The sequence below is a fragment of the Pleurodeles waltl genome, chromosome 11 (assembly GCF_031143425.1).
Source record: "Pleurodeles waltl isolate 20211129_DDA chromosome 11, aPleWal1.hap1.20221129, whole genome shotgun sequence".
NCBI classification, from domain to species: Eukaryota; Metazoa; Chordata; class Amphibia; order Caudata; family Salamandridae; genus Pleurodeles; species Pleurodeles waltl.
In genome coordinates, this window is record NC_090450.1 from 222,475,321 (window position 1) to 222,497,870 (window position 22,550).

Consider the following 22,550-nt stretch of genomic DNA (forward strand, 5'->3'; position numbering starts at 1 on the left):
AGGCAGAGAAACCTGTAGAGAGAGACAGAGAGTGAGAGGAAGCCAGGGAGAGACAGAGCGGGGGTAAGGTGGTGAACAAAAAAAATGTGGTGGAACTGAAAACGAATGACCGATAAATGACAAGACAGAATGGCAGAAGGGTGGGTGAGAGAGAAAGAGCATGGAAGAGGGTAGTGAGAAAAAGAACAGGAGAGACGACAATAAAAGAAATGAAGAGAGAGCGCAACAGAAAGGGAGTTTAGGGACAGAGGAAGTGTGAAAGGCAGATAAAAAGACACCTAAAAGGAGAGGGGTATGAAAGAGAAATAGAAAGTGGGGGAGAGTAGTGGAAAGTGTTGTGCCACAGAATGGGACCGAATGAGGCAAAAGAGCGAGGGAGAGTAAAAAGAGGTGGGGAGAAAGAGACAGGAAGAAAGAGTCCACTAATGCGTAAATGTGAGAGACTCCTATCCGCCATTCCGTTAGCATGCATATTTGTTGTTCAGCATCTTTTTATTGCACTTACACAATCAATACATTATTGCTGGTTTAATTGTTTGTTTTTCATATGTCGTGTAACTGTGCCTTGGCGGTATGATGTTATCCTACATTTTAGTAACCTGTGTTGTATGGTAGGCTTTTGTGGTTTGCTGCGATGTTTAGTAGCCTGCATGTTGTGTTAGTTCTGCTTGTTGTTGTGTGCTGTGCTATGGTATGGTATAACATATTCTTATAATATCGCAACACTAACATGTAGGATTACATATTGATATATCGGCTAGTATGATATTGTATGCTATGCTCTAGTTTGTTATTTTTATGATTTGCTTTAGAATACAATGATCTAGTAGTTTTTGCTATGGTATAGTATGTTTTAAGTTGTACTGTGGTGCGGTTTCATTCTGCTATGTTATGCTTCGTTGTGTTTATTTTGTGTGCTGTAATTAGCTATGAAAGTATGTGGTTTGCCCTAATGCTTACTGATGTTGTTTATTGTTATTTTATTTTATTCTGGTATGTCACATTATGTTATATTATAGTATGCTATATGGCAAATACTAGGGCATATAGATATATATATATAGAGAGAGAGAGAGAGAGAGAGGGAGAGAGAGAGAGATAGATAGAACAGATTATATTTGACACTAACAACCCGCTTTAGAAGCAACTGGCAGAAATAATTAATTCAACTAAAACGTAAGCTGGCTATGGGGGTTGGGAGAAGCTGACAGCACCCGACCAGAAATGGGAGGGTGGGTCAGCGTGTCAAGGGGTTGAGGTGATATTCATCTTGCATGGAAAAAAGAGCAGGGAAGACACATGGGGTTTGGGGTGGTCACAGATGAGGGGACAAAACGCAGGTACTCTGAAAGATGGTGACATAGAACACGACAAAGGGGCAGGTGACAAAGGAAAAAAGACAAGCGGACCCGTGTATGGAAAGCTAGGAAGGGTGGCGAAAAGAAAACTGAAAAGCAAAGGAAAAGGAAAATAGAAACTTGGCATATTAGACATTAAAGCAAAGTGAAAGTGAGACATTTAGGAAAAATACTAATAACAATGAAAGAAATGCAACCAAAAAGATAGAGAGAAGAAACAAAGAGCAACGGAGGCTAAAATATGGGAGAATTTAAATGGGAGAGACAGGAAAACATAATAAAGTAAAAAGGGAGGAGAGAAAGGCAACAAAGGAATGAAATGTCGAAAAATGAAGGGAGGGGTCCACGGGAGCAAGGAAGAGGATTGAAAGAAAGGAGATGAAAAAATAAACATAAGAAGGAAAGAAATAAATAAACTGCATTTACTAAATGCAACGTTAGGGGAAAAGGCACAAGCTGGGATGTAAAGAAGGTCGCTAGGAAACTGAACATTTCAGAAGCCAGTGTGTGTTCTGAGCAATAAGAAGCAATGCGCATTTTCTGCTCAATACAAGAAGAGATCTGCCGTACTAAAAGCAGCTGTCCCGCCCAAGTGCAGTGTGTCCCAGCCCTGCCATGCTACCTGCTGCCGCCGAGCTGTGTCTTTAAGGGCTGGACTTGGCCAGCCCAGCTCCTCCCTGGGCCGCCTGCCAGGGTGAAGTCAGCCGCCCTGAGCATTCAGTTCAGTGCTCGCTGCTGCCGGCTTCTGCTCCTTTACTACAGAGCCCCGAGACATGGCACAGCCTAGCAGCCCAGATCCTGCACCGTCCCGCGGGAGCAGGGAACCCGAGTCGCAGCAACCCAACCCCTAAACCTACCCAGTCTGACCGCACAGGGAGCTGCAGTGCTCCCCGATCACCATGGCTCCTAGTCCCCCAGAAAACGTAACTTTGGGGAACCTTCTAACCAACGCAAGTGGCTTCAATGGAGAAACCATCCCTCAACAATTTTTGGTGGGCACCATTTTTACTTTCATCATCCTGGTCATTGTCTTTGGTAACCTATTGGTGATTATTGCCATTGCCAAGACGCCACGGCTGCAGACCATGACCAACGTCTTCATCACCTCACTGGCATGTGCGGACCTGATCATGGGGGTGCTTGTGGTGCCTCCAGGTGCTACCAGCGTGATTTGTGGGGACTGGCTCTATGGCACCATCGTCTGTGAACTGTGGACCTCAGTGGACGTGTTGTGCGTGACAGCCAGCATCGAGACCCTGTGTGTGATCGCTGTGGACCGCTACATTGCCATCACCTCGCCGCTGAAGTACGAGATGCTGGTCACCAAGCTGCGGGCTCGGCTGGTGGTGTGCTTGGTATGGGCCATCTCGGCCCTCATCTCCTTCCTGCCCATCATGAACCACTGGTGGAGGGACACGGCAGACGAGGAGTCCATGGAATGCTACAACAACCCCAAGTGCTGTGACTTTGTGACCAACAAGTCCTACGCCATCACATCCTCCATCATCTCCTTTTACGTGCCACTAGTCATCATGATCTTTGTCTATGTGCGGGTCTTCATCGTGGCCACCAGACAGATCAACCTCATAGAGAAGGACAAAGTGAGGTTCAACGAGCCCCCGGATCCCAACAGGAACCGGAGGGGCTCTAGGAGGAGGCCCTCAAGACTGATGGCCATCAAGGAACACAAGGCCTTGAAAACATTGGGGATTATAATGGGGACCTTCACTCTCTGTTGGCTTCCCTTCTTCATGGCCAACATCATCAAGGTCTTCTACCGGTCCCTCATCCCACGGCAGGTCTTCCTTTTCATGAACTGGTTGGGCTATGTCAACTCAGGTTTCAACCCCATCATCTACTGCCGCAGCCCCGACTTCAGGAAGGCCTTCAAAAAGCTGCTCTGCTGCCCACGGAGCGCTGACCGCAAGCTGCACACGGTGCCTCGGGATGTGGCCCGGTGCCCCTGTGCCTTCAGCACCCAGCGGAGCTGTGAGGAGATCAAGCAGGTGACCAAGGGGCAGGAGGGCAATGGCAGCCTGAGCAGCAGCAGCCGCTCCAGCAGCAGGACTGACGAGACCCCGCTCAGGACCAGCAATGGCAACGCCAACCATGAGAAAGAGTCAGACATGTAAGGCACCCCACTCAAATGTACTGCAATTCCTTGTCCGCAAACAGCAGGGCGTTCTGAAGCCAAATGCTTCCTACATCACATACAAGTGAGCTCGTCCGGCCAAAGCATGCCAGCCAGCCTAGTAAGGAATCCTGCAACCCAATGTGTGTCTGCTTAAAATGAGGGACTCTCTATATCCCAAAACATGCCCCACAAAAACTTGGGTGCACTGCTGCCTCATGCCTGTCACTCTCACACAGTGAGGAGCCCACCACCCCAAGGCTTGCCACACAACAAAGCTTGGAGTACTGAAGCCCAATATTTTCCACCCCAAAAATCGAGGAGCCCTCCAGCCTAAGGCATACCACACAGCATAGCCATATATTCCACCCACCACACCAGCAGAGATCCCTGCCGTACAATGCCTACGCTCTCGAACAGGGGGATACCACTACCCGAGGCATGCCACCCAACATTGACAAGAGCCGAGACGCTCAATACATGCCACCCCATGCAGCATGGGATTAGTGCAGCCCAGACCAAGCAACCCACCTCTGCACTGAGCCCTCTAGTCCGATGCATAGGGAACCACCTTGAGCCCACCACGTTCCTTCACAGAAACCTGGGAGCATTTCAGTCTTATGTCTGCTACAGCACACAGAGTATGACACTCAGCAGACCGGGGGGGGGGGGGGAGGCAACTCAGTAGGTGCTATCCCACACAGTGGGCGACTTGTACCCCAAAGCATGTAACCCTACACAGCACAAGACCCAACAGGCGATGCACGCTGGGTGACAGAGCAGGGAGCTTGCATTTCAGTGCATGCTGCTCAGTTCGAGTACCCAGAGGCAGAACAGAGATGCAGTATCCTTTTGCGAACGTAAGTTTCCAGTGTATTGTATAGAGCTTATCCCACGCGCTTAACCTGCTTCTAGGAGACCCACTGTCGGTACTTAATAGAGCTAAGTTGTATGCAGCTAAGGCGGTTTGCCCCAGATCACACAGTGTGGGCAAGCAGGGTAGTTGTGATTAGAAGTGGTTTTTTCTCGTTTTCAGTTGGAAACGTATCCAACACGTCACAGCTCGTCCCGAAGGCAACTGTGCCCTTTTGTAGTACTGGCGTTTCGAAGTCAGTGGCATCTGTTATTGCTAAGCGAGATAGAACCGGAACGCAAGCTGCAAAAAGTGATAAAATGTCTCTCCTGCAGTAACAGTCGTGTAGGTTTGTCTTGTGATGTTTTAGCAACAAGAAGGCATTCGCATGGTGAAAATTCGCTAAAAAGTTACAATAGTCGCAATCTTTGAGAAAGCTCCTTTCTGCCAGAAACATTCGTAGGTCAAGGGTGTGTCAGAAAGTCACGGGGTCTGTGTGAGTGAGAAATTCAATACAGGAAAGAAAAGAAACAAAAAGATGAATGCAGTGTGATGTTATTTTTACTTACAAAGCGCGCGTATAGTAAGTACATAGTGGTGTCTTGGCGCTGTACTCAATTTACTGGTGATAACAACAATGGCGGCAGCAAACCGAAATAAATGATTAATGAAACTGCATCTACGTATAGAAAGCAATAGCAAATGGAAGGACACCACGATAGCTACACATACCGACAGACAAATAGATGGGCAGGTGGGTGTGTGGAGTGGGAAAAAGAGAGAACGAGAAAGAGAGAAAGAGGAAGAGAATGAGAGATGGAGAAAGAGAGATAGAGGGACGAGAGAGATAAAGAGAGAAAATGAGAGATGGTGAGAGAAAGGGAGAAATAGAGAAAGAAAGAGGGATAACAGAGAGAGAATGCGAGATAGAGTGAGAGAGAGAAAAGGAGAGAGAGAGAGAGAGAAATAATGAGGGAGAGAGAGAATGCATACATATGTGCTCGGCACTGACAGAGCCTTCCTTTCCACAAACATATGCACTTTTGCACGATAAGGGTAAACAGAACGTAGCGCGTCCCCGCTTCCTCACAGAGGAGCGTGCTCACTCACGTGCACTCATCTAACTGAAGGGATGTGTTTATTTTAAGATAACAGGGCTGTTGACACTGCCTGGGAGCGCAGCAAATGGACGGGTTATCCAGCCCAGCGTGAACATCAGGTGCCAAACATCGAATGCTAAGAACCAGGGGGGGGGGGGGGGTGCCGTACACCCAGGAAACATACCCTGAAATGTAGATATCCTAGGAAATAAGTATGTATTCCTCAATTTACCCGTTTATACCACCACCCAGACCAAAAAGTGTGAGTGTATAAAATAAAAAAGTGAGAAGCTCTCTGGGAAATATTAATATGGAACAGGAATTCAATTTCATAAGTTTAAAAAAGCGTACAGAAACCAGTCATAACTCTAGAAGCCGTGTTAAAGCGATTCTGGCACTGTAATTCCTGACAGATGAAAGGTGGAGTCGCGCTGCGCAACATTCGGTGTCTGTCAGTGACCTGCCGGGTGCGGTACGAATTTCGTCAAGCAAAAGCCCAAACCCGCCGAAATACCTTAGGTAAATCAGCTATCCTTTAAGTAAAACAGCTATCCTATAAGTAAAACAGATATGCTTCTGATCTAAAACCGAGTGCGTCTTGCGTAAACATATACAACAGCTCGAAAAGTGATGAAACTTTAGGGGGCTCTGGTACTTCACTTCTCCAACATCGGGATCAATATGTTTTTGTCCAAAGCAAAAACGTTTTTGAAACAGACTAGTTACTGAGAATTGATATAAAAAGCACCAATGCTTAATTTGTTTATAAAAACGTGCAGGTGCCCAAAGCCCTCCCTCCTCTTTAGCACGCTGCTGCTGCAATTAAATGTGAGAACACAGAATACTGAGGCGGTATAATCCCGAAGCTGTCTCGAGCCTCTTCAATCCATTTACAGCCTCTCCCCTTCAGCTCACTCTTGCAGCTTTCTGCTTTCTCCTTTCGTTACGTTTTTTATCTTCCTACGTCTTTCCTATGTGTGTCTTTTGCTCGCAGCAAATGCTTGAGGCAGAAGAATAAGCGCTGGCCCTCAAAAGTAAGTGCCGGTGCTCAGCACCGAAAGCAACAAGCACAAATTAAGCACATTCCTAGAAAGTAGGATGTTAACAGTGAATAAATATAGGTCGATTGGTCTTTCACATAGTTAATCATTGAAACATGTTTTGGTATAGTTATGTTGCACGAACCCAAAAATAGGAGGAGCACCGTGCGCTGCAAATCCAGGGAGGCATGTGAGATTATTCAGTATGGTGCACGTGAGAGAGGGTTCTGTGTGTACCATCACATTTATTTGTAATTGGAGGAAAGCGACTAGTGTTTGTCCTGGTTCACACAACGGCTAACTGCGGACGCTGGGATTAGAAAGAAGTATTGCGATTCAAATGCCACCAAATTAGAAACTCCTTTACGTCTGCTCCCTCCATAAAATATGTCCTTGTGTAATGTAGATGGTGCTCATGTAAAACGTTCCAAATCTTCGGGTCGAGCTCGCGCTGTATAAAAAAATCGTGTCATGCACTGACGTGAGGCAGGCCTTCCCTGTTTACACTTGGCATCCCTCTTGCATTGCAAAAAGGAACACGGGGATCCGAGGCGTGAACTGCAGTTTGGTCAATGTCTCGAGCCCCAACCCCCCCCCCCCCCCCGCCCCCTCCCCCCAATCTTTGGTGTTCAGGGAAAGCCTCATGCCTTCTGTGTACGTGAAGGGAAGGCACTGCCTTCATGTAATAGACACGCCACCCCCGTGCTCATGGAAGTCCATCCACTGTGCCCAAGAGGGATTTATTTATTTACTTTCCATGGTTACTATGCCTCTGCCTTATCACCCTTCATGAGGCATAAAGAGCGAGTTGTCAGTGTTCGCGCCATGGACCACGCCACTCCTGTTATGTCACGGACTGGCTTCGGGGACAGACACCTCTACCGAGCCCATTGACACGCTATCAAATGTATTCGTGATTAATCCCATCCCACGCACCAGGGGCGTTCCTATTACCGCGTACAAGTCTCATCACACACGACATACTTTCCCCCATTCTCCGCCCAGGGCCGTCCCCGAGGTCCAGAGAGGTCTCCTCGCTTTTGACCAGGGATAGTCTTGTCCAGTTCCCGTTACCAGGCAAAGCTACTTAACCCCTGCCCAGGGTGAGTCCCGGCGATCCATGATGTGTCATTGGACACTCTAATCTCCAAATCCTGGGGACGCCTGTCCCATGGTTTCTGGCGGGGCTATTGAACCCCGCACTCAAACACAACCCCAGGCGCTGTGCTCAAAGGGAGCTGACCTGACCCCTTTCCCAGGTGTGTAGCTTGGTCAGTGAGCCTGGGGGTGTGAGCTTCAGAATTTCTGACAATCAGGCTGACATACAGGGGCAGAGTTAAGAGCCCCTCATGCCTGTGCCAGGCATACTGTATGCAAAGTGGGAGTTCCCCATTGGGGGGTTGGGGAATGGTGCATGCAAAGAAACGTAAGAGATTTAGGGCCAAATTTAAGAAAAGTAGTGCTGCACCCAGTGCAGTGCCACTTTTTTGCGCCCCCCCCCTAACGCCACTGTATCTAAAATGCAGTGCACCATGGCAGTAGTTAGGGAGCTGGCGTGAGAAGTTTTTACGCTAGTTCGGAGACTTGCAGGATTAGCATAAAAAATATTGATGCTAATCCTGCAAAGCCCATTGAGGCGCATTGTAAATAATGATGTGCCTCATTTTAGCCCCAGATCTGAGCAGGCGTTAAAAGTGCTGAAAAAAATAATGCTGCATTGGGTGGAGCGCCACTCTACTTAAATCTGGGCCATAATGTTTAGAATCATTGGGCCAGATTTAAGAAAAGTGGAGCTGGACCCAGTTCAGGGCCCCTTTTCTTGCACCCCCTAGTGTAACCATGTGTGCACCATATCTAAGGTACGGTGCACCACGGCGATAGGTAGGGAACGAGCATCAACAATTTTGATGCTAGTTCAAAGCTTTGCAGGATTAGTGTCAAACATTTTTACGCTAATCCTGCAAAGCCTATTGAGGCCCATTATGAATATTGGTATGTCTTCTTTTAAAGTCTGCTATGAGCAGGCGTTAAAAGTGCCCAAAAAATGACATAATTTCTTTGTGCCATTTTTTCGGACTCATAACGGGGGAACATCTCCCTTGCATTCATTATGCATGGCGCATGAATGATGTAGCGCAAATGGCTACAAAGTGGAAAAATGCGTGCATTGCGCCACTTTGTAAATCTGACATGGTGTTTTTGGCCATATAAGGCCACATTAGCGTAAAGAAAATTATGCTAATGTGTTGTTAGATTGCGCAAGGGGCGCTTAAATCTGCCCCATTATACGGCAAGCAGAGTGCACAAGAGTGGCCTAAGGGTCAGTGGAAAGGGAGAAGAATAAGGATTGAAAGGCTAACTAAGGGAGAAAACACAATGGGGCATATTTAAGAGCACCTAGCACCATTCTAATGCCACATTCATGTCTTTTTTCATAGCTAATGTGGTGTTAGAAGGACAAAAACACTGCCCCATATTTACAAAGTGGTGCAATGCGTGTATTGAGCTACTTTGTAACCCTTTGCGCTACATTTTGCCTGCGCCCGGCATAATGTATGCAAAGGAGGCATTCTACTGTTAGGGGGGCAAAAAAATGGCACAAGGAAATCTAAGAGGTTTCTTTGCGTAATTTTTTTCTGTACTTTTAGCACCTGCTCAGAGCAAGCATTAAAAGGGGGCATGCCATTGAGTACAATGTGCCCCTATGTACTCTGCGGGAGTAGAGCCAAAATGTTGGGGCTACTCCTGCAGAATACACCAATGGCGTAAAAAAATGACGCTATTGCCCCCTACAAAGCGCCATGGTGCACCGTATTTTAAATTCGGCACACACATGGTAGAGGTGGGGGGTGTTAAAGGGCGTAAGAAAAGTACCATGCACTGTGTGCAGCACCACTTTTCTTAAATGTGCCCCGATTATTTGTAAAATAACCAATATTTTTTAGAATTTTCAAAACAGAGGGAGAGAGTGTTTGCGCGTTTTAGTCTGTGTGTAAAACGTCCTGCTGAAATCTGAAAGACATCTCATCATACACGACTGAAAGCACCTGTCTAACTATTTAATAGAAAATACTTTTATGGGGGGATAACAACCCAAATACCAACCCCTCCCCCGCTCCCTCAATCTACGATTCTGCCCTCTCCCTATTTTGAGGTTTTGAGAAGCGTCTCGCAACAGTACCGGTCGTCTCAGTTGGGGCTAGTCCAAGCCTAAGGTCCATGAGCTCTCAGGCTAGAGTATTACAAAACACACCCACCGGTTAGTGGCTATCAGGACAGCCTGAGCTCACACGCAGACCCCACACACTGCAGCTTTACCCTTCATTCATCGCCACTGTATTAGTAAGTGCCAGGGGTCAGTGGTTCCCCGGTGTGACACCTAGCAGGTGGTCAGATGGCAATCTTGCACGAGGAGGAAGGGGGAGGGAGAGCAAAGATCTCAGCCACCCTCGTGATGTCCCTTCTTGTTTCACTTTGGATCTGAATGATCTATTTTGGTCTCAAGGGACCTTGTGCCTCTTTCGTTTGGAAAGAATGCGCCGTTGCTTATGCGCCATCTAGCGGCATGCAGGAGAATAATGTATCTGAACATAGGTTTCAAATGATGTCGTGTTTCCAATATATTACATAAATCCACGTACTCGTCCAGCGACAACGACCCTGTCCACAGGAAGTCAACTGAAAGTCATTGTTGGTGTTTGAGCCATGAATCAGGAGTGTGACCCCAATATCTTTAAATATACCCCTTTCCCCCCGAAACCTGCTTACCCCCGATAGGGAGAGGGGAGGTCTTTCATCCAGGTCTCACCATAAAGTCATCCATAGCTGATAGGACAGCTCGCTCGGTTAATACACTCTTGAATTAAAGCCGTGACCCACACTGGCAACAAATTAGCATAATGTGGTGTGTTTTGGGCCCTTTCCCAAAACGATAAATAACAGATATTATTACCCACCGTGATGTTATTCAACTAACACTATCGAGATTGTGCGACAGTGATTCAGCCCGATCGATCGAATTACAATCTTTGATTTACAGGAACAAGAAATTTCTCTGCAGCGAGCGCTTCACCCGCTGTTCTACTTCTTTCACGCGTCTCACCTTTCTAAAGATAGCCAACCTTAAGAACCCATCACGGAACATGGGGCTCGCCTGAAAAGGAATTGTAAGGCTTCACGACAGCCAGCGGTAGGGCTAGGGTAGAATCTGGCGTTACGTCAGACCGAGCCTGACCTGTGACTGACCCTGCCCTTGCCCTATTGGTCTGGCGGAAGTACTGCCATACATGAAACATTCCCGCACATGTCGGCCTGCCTCTGCATGGAAAGGTGCTGAAAACCTGCTTAAACCAACGCCTCTGAATATGTACGGTCGGCCTGGGGTCCTGGACTACTTCCGGAGAGAAAGGCAAGTGTGAACCCGCCACGTACAGCTGGAGCAGCAAGCGCTACATACTGCTAAAAAATTAGTAGAGGAGGACTAGCCACACAATTATAAGTGAGAGCCCAGTAAAATGCCAGGTTTGAATAAGGATGCATAGTGCAAGCAGAGGCCTCAATATATTTGGCATGTAAATTGTGCCAATGTAAGATATTTCAAAGGCTCTTCAAATTTCAAGTTTCTTACTTCAACATGCAGGAGCGTTTTACTTTGGGGCACTCGATTGTATCACTGAATTCAGAGGCACTAATTAAAAGTGATAGCTTCTAAACATGAGCTTAAAAAAAAACATTCATCCCTCCAGCCACCATGACATCAATGCTATTAGTGAACCAAGAGGCGAATCAGTTGTTCTGTGCCACTATATGTGGTTTCAGTGGTTATTGTAGATGAAGCAACATCATAGTCTATTAACCAGATAAAAATCTGTAGAGGCCGCATCCCAGATAGGTGTATTTCAAGGTATTTTCAGATGTGAGGACGAAAGAAAAGGAGAATCAGTGAAATAACCCAATTGCCGAGTATGGCACAGTTTGGTCAAGTGGGAAAAGCCAGGATTGAGCTCAGTTTTTTGGTTTCACATTAAGCATTTCAGCCTCTAGATGGGTTTCTCTTTTTCACTCTTTCTCATTTAGCAACAAAGGCTAATTTGTTGTGTTTAATTATTTGAGGGGGTACATCAGTTTACATTGATAAATATGTTATCAAATGTTAAAACAAGTTGAAAGAAGCAGTCTTTCTAGAAAAAATGCCAAAGATTAGAAAAGGCTGAGTACTGTTTTAAAGTGGATAACATCAGCTTCCCTGACTTAAAAAGATACCCTTTTCAGAAGATTTCATGAAAGGCTCCTCACTGAAGGCAAATACAGACATTAACAAAACAAAGGTCTGGGAGAGAACACAATGTTCATATGAAACAGGTGATGTGTAACGCATGGAAGACTCACACCAAGACGACACCTTGTGGTTTCGCATTTTTACCCCACCCCCACCAAGAAGTATGTAGGCATAGGTGAAGCACACCAGCTGCCCTGTCCATCAAAACCCGGTAGAAAGCTTTTAAAGAGCTAAGAGATGGACGGCAATGGCTGTGTTGTTTTCTGTCAGCTCCCATCTCGGATTATTTGAAAACACATTAGTATTACAAGCCTGCCCGAACATTCTCACAGCACTCTGCAGGGGTTTCACTGTCAGGCAATCTTCAAAACAAACTCAGCACTGGACACCATCTCATCTGCTGTTGGGTTGTCAGGGGAGAGACCTTGGAACTGAGGTAAGAACAGGGGCGGTAGAAGCCACATAGAGGCTCGTTTCTTATTCAGTGGCTTTCCTTGTCCATCTTGTGTTGTCCCTCCCATGGAGCATAGCCTCTGTATTATTTTTCAGATAAGCTAACTCCTATCCTGCCAACAACCACTTTTTTGGGGAACTACTTTTTTGGTTTAGCACCAGAAGCCAGTGCATGTGTTTTCCAGTTTCCCTCCTCTTGTGCTTCTGCCTGCTGAAATACCCAAACCCCAAGGCTGCTGTCTTCTTCATGTGCTGCAAGCTTTGTCTCTTGTGCTTCTTTCCCTTACTTAAACCAGTCTCTGTATTAACTTCTCATTGGCTTCTCACAATGTCAAGCCAGATGGGGCCGTACCCCAGCATTGTTTGCCCAAGTCCCTCTTTTGCCCCACCACAGCAGTTGGTGACTGTGCCAAGAGGCAACACAGAAAACAAAAAACAACAACACTGCAACTTGCCAGTTACATTAATTTGTCCAACTAGCTTCACTTGCCAAGCCGTGCTTAAAATAGTTACATCTCACTTTGTATGTGTGTGTGTGTAGATACATTCAAAGTAAGATTTAAACACGTTAAGCAAACATATACATATATGTGTATATGAGGGAGCCATCTATAAAGGTTATTTCTCATCCTGAGACTTTGATCAAGAGAAAGAAGGAGAAATGCATATGAAGGAGAAAGAAGGGAGACTAGAAAGATTGGAAAACCACGGTAAAAGGAGAAAGCAGGATGAAAAAGAACATGCAAAAGTGAGATAAAGAAAGAGGAAGTACTGGGTGGTAGAGGAGAGTCATGAGGTAACATCAAGGCTAACCAGTCTTCATATTTAACTCACACCTTGCGTTGTTTGTGGCACATTTTCATGGGCGATATAAGTGATCACCAATGAGCCATATTCTCATCATCTCTCATATCATCACTGATGTGATAAATGGCGCCATTTGTGGCAGAGTCCATTTCTAATCCAAATATGAATTTATACGTGTGACATATGTGTGACTTTTAAGTAAAGTGCAGAGAATGGCTCCTCGGAAATGATGCTTATTGTTAATTTGTGCACGTTAAAATTGCATAAACATTAACCCTGAGAGCAAATGAAATTACATTTCAGGAATTTAGACTTACACTTGTTACACAAAATTCCCGACATGATGCCATAATCCACTTTAATTTAACACCATTTGCAGAAACAATATACAGTGAGCACATGACAACAACAGAACGTCAGCGGCTGTTGTGTGCTGTGCTTTTTTTAATACACTATTGCTTCAAAAATGGAAACAAGGACATATTTGGCAATAAAATATAGTGCAAAGTGATGGATTTGTATTTTGTGCAATTACTCATAATCTTGTTTAATTTGCGGACATTATGCATAATTACATGAAAGCAAATTACACATATTTTGCACACCACTGATATTCAGTGTTATGTTCTATTTTTTTCCGAAATATGACACCGTTTTTGTAAAGAATTCACTATATGAGTATGCAGCGTAGATTTGTGGCAAAAATAGTCTGGTTCTGATGAAACTCGAGATTTTTCTTTTCAACATTGATCATTCGGGTATTAAAAACTATATAGCAAGAATCAATCATAGTGTCAACAGTGATAGACCACTCGAGGACAACTGAGGCTCTCTTAAAAATTAATTCCGACCCACACATCACATAAAATGAGGAAGTGTTGAAAAAGACCATAGATGACTCCGATGACAAGTAAGTCTAGGTGGGTCTTCTGTGTTCTTTCTTCTATACCAGCAGGCCATTTATAACGAGACCCTCTCTCCTTTCAATCTTCCTCAGCCTCTTAAGCCGGGCAACACTCAGTTCAATTGAAGTAATGGATATTGGACTTAATAGTCTATAAGCAGTAACAATACATTTAACTATCATTATAAATGCCCAGATAACGCACAATAAAATCACAATATAATGATGGTAGTGAAACATCATTAATAATTATTATACTAAAACCACAGCATTAAAACACATGTTAAAATAAATCGTGTCTTACCCTTCTTACATGCTCTAGAAAATAAATCATACCCTAAAGCAACCCTTTCAGTGTCCAATGGGCTTCATAGTCTAAATGGGCACCCAAAGTATAGAGACTGTTCTTGATAAATAGAGCTTTCAAATATTTTCTCTTCAAAACTTTAATTTCTGGGCAGTGCAGTATAACATGTCCACTTATGTCATGTTTTTCCAGTGTTCAGTGGCATTTTGACAACAAATTTGGGCCTGCCTCAATATATTGATTTTTCTGGACACATATTCTAAACTAAAATAGTTCATGTTGAAAATTTGTGCTGGGAGCATAGTCAAGTATGTAAAAAGCTCAGGGAATATTTTATCTTGTACAACTGTCGCAACAATGTTTTATTTGTAATACATAACACATCTGCTTCAAAAGTCAGTACGATTGCTCTATGTTTAACTGGCCCTTCATTAACTATTAAAGACAATCAATTGGCATCAGATTTAAGTGGAACTCCATAATTAGAACTTAATCCACCCAAATTAATTCTTGTCTGGCTTGCAAATATTAGACAACATTGCATAAAACCAAGAAACAATCAACAGATCAGATAGGCTTTGTCTACCACTGGGCTTGGGAGAACATCATTTCTAAACTGTGGCAGACAAGGTCTGAAGTTTCTTGGCTCATAACCACCTCTCTCCGTGGGGGTAACCTCTGTAGGTCCTGATTTTTAATGAGTTATATTTACACACAAATAATCTGAAAGGGAGATGCTCACTCAGGTAACAATTGAATAGGCTGAAAATCAGACATGATGTGGTCCTTGCAGAACTTTACCAGGTATCAAAGTTTCTCAATAAAATGTTTAACATTTTGCTTTTTCTAAACACTGTTCTGCTGATATGATCAGTGTACGTATTTTTTACCTAATCAGGAAGTGTGGTCCTTCTAGTGTGCCTAAAACACCAAGTGGGTGATTCTAAGTCTGGCGGGCGGCGGAGGCCGCCCGCCAGACTTCCCCCTCCAAAATACCGTTCCGCGGTCGGAAGACCGCTGAGGGTATTCTGGGTTTTGCACTGGGCTGGCGGGCGACCGCCAAAAGGCCGCCCGCCAGCCCAGTGCAAAACTACCTTCCCACGAGGACGCCGGCTCCGAATGGAGCCGGCGGAGTGGGAAGGTGCGACGGGTGCAGTGGCACCCGTCGCAAATTTCACTGTCTGCAATGCAGACAGTGAAATTCTTTGTGGGGCCCTCTTACGGGGGCCCTGCAGTGCCCATGCCATTGGCATGGGCACTGCAGGGGCCCCCAGGGGCCCCACGACAACCCATACCGCCATCCTGTTCCTGGCGGGCGAACCGCCAGGAACAGGATGGCGGTATGAGCTGTCAGAATCCCCATGGCGGCACAGCGAGCTGCGCCGCCATGGAGGATTCAAATGGGCAGCGCAAAACCGGCGGGAGACCGCCGGTTTTCCACTTCTGACCACGGTCAAACCGCCGCGGTCAGAATGCCCAGCGGGGCACCGCCAGCCTGTTGGCAGTGCCCCCGTCATTTTAGCCCTGGCGGTCTTGGACCGCCAGGGTTAGAATGATCCCCTAAGTACTTTAACCCTTCTCTATTGTATCCCATGAAAATGTATTTATGTGCTGTGTCTGTTTTTCGGCTTTACAAAGGTCCTTTGAGAATTCAGGAGTGTAAGAAAAATCACAGCTTCAACGTGTGCCATTCACATGTCTGAGTCAAAGCCTATTGTCCATTTCAGTGGGAAAAAAAATTACATTTCGGCATGTGTCAGTAATTTGGTCTGTTTCTAGAGTCTTTGATTAGGGCTAGCAACTGATACTCTGTGCGTGCTCATTTTTACCCTTTAAACTGTTTTTGCTACCCCCTGTCTCAGGTAGTATCCTTGTTTTTCTCAGTAGTTCTCATTCCTCTTTTTACATTTGACCCATCATAACAAACAGGAGGCTGCTGAGTGGTTAGTGGTGGAACAACTGGTGAACTCTGACATCTGAACTTAAAGAGTGAGTGATATCACTTCTGCTACTGTCGTCCTTTTAGTGAATGATTGGCCATGGGTAGAAGAATGGATAAAAAAGGTTAAAGATATATGATGTAACTGTCAAGAGTAAGATTAGGGATTGAGGGCCATTGGTAAATCTTTGCCAGATTAATTGGATTCAAAAGATAACCAGTGCCAATAACTTTAGTGGATATAAAGGCTATCCGAAATAAGGGTGTCTATAAAGGATGTCCAAAAATGGAAACAGGTATATGTTAGTGGTATATGGTCGGAAGATGGACTGTGCTATTATTCTCGTCCTCTTAGGCTGTCTCCTTTGTCCAAAGAGAGGGTCTCTAGTTACCCATTTTTTGAAATTTGTATCATTCTGTGACCGAGATTCATGATCTGTGCGAATTGTTATCAGGTAAAGAATTAGACCAGTTGGGGAGCTGGAAAGGGGTTAGTTTGAGGGGCATATTTAAAAGCCTCATGGTGCAGGGCAGCGCAGAAAGTGACCTTGCTGTGCTGCCCTACGCACATGGAAAGGGCAGAAATGAACCGATACTGTGCATTTCTGTCCTTTACCCCACGCTGGTGCACAAATTGATGCCTAACGCCAATGCAAGGGTGTCTGCATTGTCAGAAGGACTGTTTTTGTGCAGGAAGGGGCACGCTCCTAAACAAAAACAACCCTGGGAGGTATTGTCCTCTTTCTATGTGTGCTGCAAAATGAAGCACACAGAGAGGAAGCAGCGAGGAGAAATAAAGATATTTCTCCACGTTGCACCTGCCCTGGGGAGGCATACAGTTTTGACTCATTCCCAGGTTTATAGATTCTTGTAATCTGGAAATGCATCAAAACCCATGTGTGCTGCATGGTAACACCCACGGCAAAGCCCATGGGATGCTTGCCTGACACAGTGTAACGCAACACAGCAACTTTCCTGCGCTGCCTTGCACCCTATCTAAAAGGCCATGGAAAGTGATTTTGCATAGCCTTGTAGATATGGGCCTGCACTATGCACCACCGATTTCTCCCAACAAGTGATGCAGTGGCGGCACACTGGGCTTGTAAATATGCCCCATAGTTTTTATATACTGGTGTGGCTTTGAGCTGGCTTTAAGGAGCAGCTCAGTACTTTTTAGGGAAGCTTTGTACCCCTGTTTGAGCAGTGATTGAAATTCCGAGCTGGTTGGTATTTACTTCATCCAGTAATGTCTGGGTGTGTTAATATCTCACCCTTCATTAAATTTTAGCAGGACAACCCGGCTGGAATTTAACCAGTGAACTGTGTATGGTATTTATTGTATCTTGTGGATTTTTGAGCTCGGAGCACCAAAATCCGCAAAAAATTGTTAATAGATTTTTTTTATCACACCCAATAAACAACGAATCTCACGGAATCATTATTTATTAGGTGTGATAAATAGCGCCTTTGTTCCGGCAAACTCTGAATCAGGGGCATAACGTCTAATTAAAGTGAGAAAAACAGTAAGTTGTATACTGCACCCATCATAAGCGAAACTAACAATTAGTAGTCATATATTTAGCAAGATACACACAGAATGCTTAGCTCCTTGAAGTGATCATATTTGAGCAGATAAGCATGCCACCATACACCATGCCACTAGCACAACACTAGGCCATTAATACATATCCATGTCACCATCTTCCCTTCCACTCTTCTCATATGTTCCGGCTTGTCAGAGAGCTCACAGTCTTTCACAGTTTTAAAGAGGAAACTGAAGTGCTGCTCCCACTTCAGTCTTCCATTGAAATGGTTCAGACTGAAGGAATAATTTGGAAGTCTATATCAGGTAAATTGCAATTTTTGAATTAAAACAGAGCACAACATGTCAGTCAGTTTCCATGAAACAATTTACCATTCTTCAGCCATGGCCCTCCAAATAACCAATTTTAAGTGAGGATAAAATGTTGGTCAGATCCTTCAAATTTGTTCTGCCTTTATTCAAAAAAGGCACATCACAGTTCTCTTCACTTATTCATCCTGTGGTTGGTTCAGTCCAGCTGGGCAACCAAGGGCATAGAAGGGGGATCAGGAGTAATACATATGCATTAGTGACTCAGTAGGTGAGCTCACCATCACCCACATCTTCAATAAAGGGGCACCCTTGTCCATCGCCTTATTTTTCCCCCCGGAGATTTGGATAACTGTAAGCAGATGCAGGGACAGGTGACCACTCAATTGGGTAGAAGGCTGTTTCTTTGTTTTGTTATCCTGTGTGGGAAGTGTTTCCATGTCACATTTACTGACCACTAAAGTGTGGATATTGTGTTCTGGGATGCAGTGGTTAGATGATGAGGTGAGAGAGAGAGAGATGTGTACTTTATGGTTTTCAGTGAACTGTCAGCTTTGAGGAGCTTTCATGCCCCTTTATGGGATTTCCTATGACCACAGTCTACTTAAATAGTTAATGTACTGGCTTGTCCAGCTTGAAATTTTGTTTATAATTTTGGTCCTGAGCTGGCATGGCTGGAAAGAGAGAAAAGTGAAGAGATCTGCTGGGATAGGCTTTGTTTCTATCATCCTGTTTTGTGATTGTGAGATGTAAACAAGCAGTCATGCTATATAGTTATTTGGGACATGCAGTGGTGGACTAAATTGAAGCCCTCAATTTAACCAGCTGCATGTGAGAGATCTCTTCAGTTATTCCATGCCTGTTTTTTAGAAATTAGGTATTTGATGCATCATTTATTTTCCACGCAGGGAAGGCGTTGCACTGCGTGGATCTTCTCCTTGCAAAGTCAGGCTGCATCATTCCGGTTTGGTGCGTGGTAATATTCTCACAGCGATGCAGGCTGTGCATCATTTCTTGCAGGCTGTGCGTCGATTTTCTCTGCACAAGGATTTCTTTTACAGGAATGACTTCTTTTTGGTCCTGAGACTTTAGGGAACAGGAGGCAAGCTCTATCCAAGCCCTTGGAGAGCACTTCTCAGCACAGCCAGAGAGCAGCAAGGCAGCAGGGCAACAGCAAGGCAGCAGCCCTTCTCAGACAAGCAGTCAGGTGAGTCCTTTGGGCAGCCAGGCAGTTCTTCTTGGCAGGTTGCAGGTTCAGGTCCAGGGTTTTATCACCAGGAAGTGTCTGATGAAGTAGAAGTGTCTCCCTCAGAAGTGTCTGAGTTGGTAGGGTAAATACATATGCACTTTAGCACTGATTAGCAGTGGGAAAATGTGCAGAGTCCTAAAGCCAGCAAAAATGAGGTCAGAAAAAGAGAAGGAGGAAGGCAAAAAGTTTGGGGGTGACCCTGCAGAAAGGCCATTTCCAACACTGTTCATTTGGTAATGGTTAGCTTATTGGCCGGTACTGGTGATGAACAACCCCCATAGCAAATATGTTTTGTGTGAGTCTAATAGTTGTAAAGTACAGTTGATTGAAAACAGCTGAGGTTCATGGCATTAGTATTAGTGTGAGACAGAAATGTTGCACATGAATTGACATAACATAAAATACCCATGTAAGCCATAAGTCAGCTCTTTTTACCTACCCTGAAATTAGAAAGTAGTTAGCTGGTTGGGTTGATCACTATTTGTGGGCTGTAAGCTGAATATTGATTTTAAAGGTGCCATTGTCTTTCTGGGTTCCATCGCAGAGATGTGGGATGATTAGTTATCTTGAAAATAGGCAAGTTTTCAACTGTCTACTGAAGTGTATTTGCTCCGGGACACTTCAAATCTTGGCTGGTAGAGAGTTCAAGAGCATGGCATGCTTGTGCTGAGAAAGTAGTGCCTTCCATATATTTTTTATGCTAGGTTGGTAAGTGTTGCAAGCCTATAGTTTAATGTCCTGTTTTGTTTGCATTGCTTGAATTTAACTTGCAGCGGTAGTGTTCCTTTTTTTGTGGGAGGCTCTGTGGTCGATGCCGTGTGCCTTAGACATTGTCTCTCTAGCTATAGTTTACAGTTTAATGATTGCAAAATTGAAGTCATCTGTTCTCCTGGGAGACGGTGGAAAAGAAGTCTTGTGGTAGCATTTTGGGTAAGTTGGTCTGTTGCATGCACAGGGTGCAATCTGGGTTCACCAAGGTAAAGGCTGTTAACCAGTGTGAGGATGGGTGCAGTTTCTGTTGTTAGCCAATGGATGGAAAGAAGCGACACACTTTTTTCATTGTTTTGAAGGCACTCTGTGATGTTCTCAACTTGGTATGTAGGACAGGTGTGAAACCATGGAAATCCCTAGGTTTCTGACCTCTATTTATTTTGTTGGAATGGCATCAAATTCTTTGGACTATGGCAGAGGGTGGTATTTTTGCTTTTGCTCGCAGGTCCTGATTTCTTTCTTCGCGACATTGAGCTTTAGATGCATATTGATCATCTATGTGTTTAAGGCATGAAGGCAGTCATGAGTTGGAGGTCTTCCAGGTCATCCACTTTTAGAATTATTTGGATATCGTTGGGATAGTTGTAACGGGTGAGGTTGAATGGGTTAATCATGTTTGGTAAGGGGGTTACGTTCATGTTGATTAACAGAGGAGATATGATGGAACCTTGAGGAACACACAATGTTTGGTATGAGGAACTGATGAGAAAGACGAAAAGTAAACTACACTTTGTCTGACCCAAGAGAGCAAAGATCTCAGCCACCCTCGTGATGTCCCTTCTTGTTTCACTTTGGATCTGAATGATCTATTTTGGTCTCAAGGGACCTTGTGCCTATTTCGTTTGGAAAGAATGCGCCGTTGCTTATGCGCCATCTAGCGGCATGCAGGAGAATAATGTATCTGAACATAGGTTTCAAATGATGTCGTGTTTCCAATATATTACATAAATCCACGTACTCGTCCAGCGACAACGACCCTGTCCACAGGAAGTCAACTGAAAGTCATTGTTGGTGTTTGAGCCATGAATCAGGAGTGTGACCCCAATATCTTTAAATATACCCCTTTCCCCCCGAAACCTGCTTACCCCCGATAGGGAGAGGGGAGGTCTTTCATCCAGGTCTCACCATAAAGTCATCCATAGCTGATAGGACAGCTCGCTCGGTTAATACACTCTTGAATTAAAGCCGTGACCCACACTGGCAACAAATTAGCATAATGTGGTGTGTTTTGGGCCCTTTCCCAAAACGATAAATAACAGATATTATTACCCACCGTGATGTTATTCAACTAACACTATCGAGATTGTGCGACAGTGATTCAGCCCGATCGATCGAATTACAATCTTTGATTTACAGGAACAAGAAATTTCTCTGCAGCGAGCGCTTCACCCGCTGTTCTACTTCTTTCACGCGTCTCACCTTTCTAAAGATAGCCAACCTTAAGAACCCATCACGGAACATGGGGCTCGCCTGAAAAGGAATTGTAAGGCTTCACGACAGCCAGCGGTAGGGCTAGGGTAGAATCTGGCGTTACGTCAGACCGAGCCTGACCTGTGACTGACCCTGCCCTTGCCCTATTGGTCTGGCGGAAGTACTGCCATACATGAAACATTCCCGCACATGTCGGCCTGCCTCTGCATGGAAAGGTGCTGAAAACCTGCTTAAACCAACGCCTCTGAATATGTACGGTCGGCCTGGGGTCCTGGACTACTTCCGGAGAGAAAGGCAAGTGTGAACCCGCCACGTACAGCTGGAGCAGCAAGCGCTACATACTGCTAAAAAATTAGTAGAGGAGGACTAGCCACACAATTATAAGTGAGAGCCCAGTAAAATGCCAGGTTTGAATAAGGATGCATAGTGCAAGCAGAGGCCTCAATATATTTGGCATGTAAATTGTGCCAATGTAAGATATTTCAAAGGCTCTTCAAATTTCAAGTTTCTTACTTCAACATGCAGGAGCGTTTTACTTTGGGGAACTCGATTGTATCACTGAATTCAGAGGCACTAATTAAAAGTGATAGCTTCTAAACATGAGCTTAAAAAAAAACATTCATCCCTCCAGCCACCATGACATCAATGCTATTAGTGAACCAAGAGGCGAATCAGTTGTTCTGTGCCACTATATGTGGTTTCAGTGGTTATTGTAGATGAAGCAACATCATAGTCTATTAACCAGATAAAAATCTGTAGAGGCCGCATCCCAGATAGGTGTATTTCAAGGTATTTTCAGATGTGAGGACGAAAGAAAAGGAGAATCAGTGAAATAACCCAATTGCCGAGTATGGCACAGTTTGGTCAAGTGGGAAAAGCCAGGATTGAGCTCAGTTTTTTGGTTTCACATTAAGCATTTCAGCCTCTAGATGGGTTTCTCTTTTTCACTCTTTCTCATTTAGCAACAAAGGCTAATTTGTTGTGTTTAATTATTTGAGGGGGTACATCAGTTTACATTGATAAATATGTTATCAAATGTTAAAACAAGTTGAAAGAAGCAGTCTTTCTAGAAAAAAT

General features: G+C 44.7%; 1 protein-coding gene across 1 annotated transcript in view; it reads left to right on the forward strand.

The window, feature by feature from the left end:
- The first annotated feature begins 2,077 nt into the window (after positions 1-2,077).
- ADRB3 (adrenoceptor beta 3) overlaps positions 2,078-22,550 on the forward strand; it is a 70,361-nt gene continuing 49,888 nt past the window's right edge. Inside the window, exon 1 of the mRNA XM_069213448.1 lies at positions 2,078-3,486. Coding sequence (XP_069069549.1) covers positions 2,258-3,486 — 1,229 coding nt within the window. The 5' untranslated portion in view covers positions 2,078-2,257. The remainder of the gene's footprint in view (positions 3,487-22,550) is intronic.